The 4,930-nt window shown below is 28.8% G+C and overlaps 1 protein-coding gene across 1 annotated transcript in view; it reads right to left on the bottom strand.

Annotated features, from left to right (window-relative positions):
• Nucleotides 1–949: 949 nt before the first annotated feature.
• LOC105622469 overlaps nt 950–4,930 on the bottom strand; it is a 5,075-nt gene continuing 1,094 nt past the window's right edge. The window contains exons 4-6 of the mRNA XM_012203888.1: nt 4,255–4,450; nt 4,092–4,177; nt 950–4,010 (exon numbers count right to left, since the gene is read on the bottom strand). Of these exons, the coding sequence (XP_012059278.1) occupies nt 950–4,010; nt 4,092–4,177; nt 4,255–4,450 (3,343 nt within the window). The remainder of the gene's footprint in view (nt 4,011–4,091; nt 4,178–4,254; nt 4,451–4,930) is intronic.

Raw genomic sequence — 4,930 nt, 5'->3', positions numbered from 1 at the left:
GAATAGATCTCTACAGGTTTTCAACGTTAGAATGCGTTAGAATATACCTCTATTAATGTTTTTATACTCTTATGTTAATTTCTACTAAAAAATAGATAGACTCTTAATTTACTCTTTATGCAAAAGCTATGCATTTCGATTATCTCTATGTCCAAATTCATTACTAGAATATCAACGTTTTGTAAACATTGCAGTTCACTTCATCAGGATTAGGAGCAATCTGATGCTATCACTTACTCTTTATCCTTTTCTAATGCTTAAAATTAGAAAAAGATAAAAAGTTAATCTACTTTGATAGAAACGGTCATTAATCAAATTTACATATTTCTTTCTGAATTTTATTTTATTCGTTATTTTCATTTAAAAATGCGAGTGTTGTTAAATCGGATTTTTAACTAAAAGTCTGATATTACCATTATAAAACATATTTACAGATAAAAAAATATTTATATACAGAAAAAAAAATTGTTCTTATTGATCGCTCAACATGTAAATCATGATTTGTAAATTATCAAAGAAGTGCATGATATTTACATGAGTAATAGACATTAATTTTTATAAAAAGAAAATGATAGTACATGATAAAGTATCCTTATTGACAACCGACAATATATATATTCGATAAGATTCTACAAGACTCGATCGCGAAAGATCAACCCAATTGCATAACCGCAGGTAGCGTCGAAACGGTAAGAAAAGGTTACCTCCGGCACACAGTTCAAGTCTCGTCGATGCGTGTTAAGTACCTGCGATGCGTGACCTTTCGCTATCGATTCACATGTTATTCTTTGCCGCCGCTTGATCATAATAAACACATCGTGAGAAAGAATTTGATGAAAATGCGCTCGCGGTACAATTTGAATGTCCCTCGCATAACTGAACAAACAAGATACTCTGTGTTTCGCTTATTAATTTAATTACGCATGATCATTAATCGTACTTACTTAGTCTAATTTTCCAACATTTGAGATTTGTAGATTTCCAGATGCAATTGATCAGTTTGCATTCTCAACGACGATAAAAATCTGTCGATATCAGTTTCACATGAATAAACATTGTTTACTAAATCACCTGATTTGTGAGCTTTTAAATTTGTATAATTATCATTAGTCTTCTGTCTCGAGTATCGTGGTATGCGATTAGATCGTAATGATTGAACGTGTGGATATATACGAAAAGAACATACAGGTACACGTTCGTTCCAATAATCGCGATAAATTTGATTTGACAAATAAACTTCATCTTCTGCACCTAAATCGTAACATAAATTAGAATCTGGGATTCGTGGATAAAAACTTTGCACTGGATTCAACGAAGAAACTTTCTTAGCATTCTTACTTGTAGATGAATTTAATGTCCTTGAATATCTTGTGGAGGCGATCGAATTACTTATATCTATGCTATCCTTTGGATCACATTTATGAGACTTTATATGTTTGCCAAACACATCCACATTATTGTAAATAACATTATTTGTTTGTACAGGTGTATATCTAGTTTGTATGTTTTTAACTTTATTATGTTGAACGTTTTTCTTGTCAGATTCTTTTTTATTGCTATTAGAGAGCGATATTTTCTGTCGATTGTTCAAAGTAACTTTATCAATACTTGAATACATAACATCCTTCTCAAATGACGTAAATGAGATATTCTCGCTTGAGGTATGAATTTCATCGTTTTCATCATTTATTTGCAAAATTTCTACCTTTTCATTCTCCAATCTTTGATCAGAGATCGCATTAATGAAAATGTCATATTTCGTATTTTGTACATTATGTTTATCTTCATTGGCAACTATAACTTGATTGGAACGAACTTTTTGCATTCTCTTTGTCTTCGAATCTTTTTCCTTTATTATATTTGTTGGAGCATCTACTTCAACAGTCTTATGCAATATAATTTCATCTTGACTTTCCAAAAGTGGCAGCTCTTCACACATTTGTGAATATTCCGTCAATTTATCACTTTTCGAAGAATTTTCAGACAGTTGTAAATCTTCCGTTAATTTATCATCTTTTGTATTCCTTTCTGCTGTTTCTTTAAGAAGCGCTTTCATATCCGAGAACGATAAATTTTGTTCTTTTATTTTCTGAATCAAATCACATGTTTCAGTTTCATTTAAACATGCTGTGTAATCTATTATTTCAAATATTTTTTCATTTGGATTTTGATAAGTTCTAAAATATTGTAATGCCTTGCGATATTTTTCAATCTCAGAGTTTGACATCATTAAATTCGGCATATGTTCATCAATATTTATAGGATAAGGGAAAAATGCGTTAAATTTAGTTCCTAATATATAGAAACGGCTCTTGAAATCTTCTATTTCTTCATACATATCTAATAAATTATTATCTGCATTAGATACTGAATATGTATAAGTATCCTGCACCTCTTTATCACTACGGAGCTGTGGAAAAACACACAAGAAAGCCCGTTTCTGTATATTAAGAAAAGTTTTAAGAGCTGAAAAATGTTCTTTATATATTAATTTATAAAAAGAATCAGTCATGCCTTTATATGTATTATTTAATAAATTAATTTCAAACTCGAGTAACTCTTTCCATTTGGAAGCTACTCTCAACAAAGATTCTTCATCGTTACAAATGTTATTGTCACTGTTGATAACTTTTGTAGCATATATTAATAAATAATTGTTTATTATTGCCCGTATGTGATCATTCTCACTATTATCCAATTCGTTTATAGGTAAACTATTCATAAAATCAGGATTTTTTGTAGAAAAAGTATCCTGAGAAGTTTGTATAGACATTTTTTCATCGTTATCCTCTTTATCGTGGTTAGACACTGATGCATCATTTTCTTTTTTTTCATTTTCTTCTTTATTTTCTTCTTTATTAATTAGAGAATCTTTCATATACCGAATAACGTTTTCAATATCTGCATCTGATAATTTGCAATTCTCTGTATCTGATAGAGCTACTTCAAATGTGACGTCTTTATTCAATTCTTCCAAAGCAGAAGGAGCATCGGAGTTAGGTGTTATTGTAAATTGATATAGATTTCTTGATCTGGATGAGTTTAGAATTGATACTTTACTTTCTTCAGAATTTTCAACTACAGGCTCTATAGTTGATATTTCTTTACATTCTTTAGAAGTATTAACTGCAGAATTAGCTTTGCTTTGAACATAATGTTGAAATAATGAACTAATTTTTATCTTTTCATCTAAATTAGATTTTGATTTTACACATATATTATTAGAAACAATTTTATGGTCTTTTCTATTTTTTGATGATTTACATTTTTTAGTAGTATTTTCAACGTTCTTTGACATATTGATCGTTATTTGTTTCGGTGAAACATTTTCACATTCTGTAAGAGTGACATTACTTTCCGTTGACAAAATGTTACTGCTTGCTGTATTGTTGAGTGAAACATTGTTATATTCTTCATGTTTCACAGTAGAAGTATTTGCATTATTTTCTGATGTGTCATCAATTACTGAAGAAAACATATGTTCTGACATAGATATTGTTATAGGAACACCATTTTCAGATTCAAGAACAGTTTTATCAATGGCTGGCAATTTTGTGAGAGATTTTGATCTAGATTCTGATGAGACTTCAGATTCCAAATAAATTTTTTCAAATACTGAAGTATCATCAGTCCAAACATCTTCTGTATAATCAGAACTGAGCTTGAATAAGTAAAAATTCACTCCACTAATCGAAGTTAATAATTTTCTGAACGATGAAAGCTCATTTTCGGTAACAATTGTAACAGAAATTCCATAAGATCCATAGCGACCAGCTCTGCCAATTCTATGTAAATATGTTGCCGGATCTGTAGGTATATCCAAATTTATGACCATATTAACATTTTCTATATCTATACCCCTTGCAGTTAGATCCGTGGTTAACATAATTCTATATTCCAAATTTCTTAAGTTTTCAATCGCTTCCAATCTTTTAGTCATATCTTGATTTCCAGTAATATATGAAGATGAAAACCCTAATGAATTAATTTTATTACTTACTGATTGAGCCCTGCAATAACAGAAATAGAAATATTAAATTAATTAAATATTAAACATTAAATAATAATTAAGAAATAATTAAAAAACATACCGTGATTGATAATTTGAAAAAACTAGGCTTTGTTTAAATGGAATCTTGGTAAAAATTTTTATCAACTCATCAATTTTTGTTTGTACCTAAAAATATGAATAGATAAATTATATACAATGTTTATTAATAAAATTAATTTTTATCAGTTCATAAATAAAAAAACCTGTTTCATCATATTAGGATGTGTCGGAACCACAGCCACAAATTGTTTGATTCCAATCAAAACTGGTCCATCAATATTTGGTGATGTTAATACTGGAGAGGACATATAAGTTTGTAGAAATGTTTCTAAATCCCCAGGATAAGTAGCACTTGAAGCTATAATTTGCTTGCTGACTGGTAGTTTAGAAAATATATAACTAGAAAATATAGAAAAACATTAATAACTTTAGTAATTTACAAGACAAGTTAGTAATAATAAATTTGATTGGATACAATGTACACATACAGTACAAATTAAAGTCTATTAAATATTAATCTAAAAAGCTTAAACATTTTTGAATGATAGATCAACACACATCCATAAAATAAATAACAGGTCAATTCTAAGCAGAATCATAAGACTAACATGATCTTGTAAGATTAAAAACTTATAAGTTCTTATAATTTTATGAAATATCTTTATTCAACTTCTTGCTAGCTGTAACATTTACGAGAAAGCAATATTGACAAATGACTGAACATCTTACAATATGTACGTATGCGTAGAATTATAATATCAGTCATATTAATGTCTTATAAGTTTTACAAGAACAAATTATAACCTAATGAGTCTGTTTAGAATTATATTTAGCCATAATTATATTANCTANGTNATANNNNANGCAGCNANAGGNTAG

This window comes from Atta cephalotes, assembly GCF_000143395.1.
Source record: "Atta cephalotes unplaced genomic scaffold scaffold00045, whole genome shotgun sequence".
NCBI classification, from domain to species: Eukaryota; Metazoa; Arthropoda; class Insecta; order Hymenoptera; family Formicidae; genus Atta; species Atta cephalotes.
The sequence above is the reverse complement of the archived record's forward strand: the minus strand, read 5'-3'. Positions and strand labels throughout refer to the sequence as shown.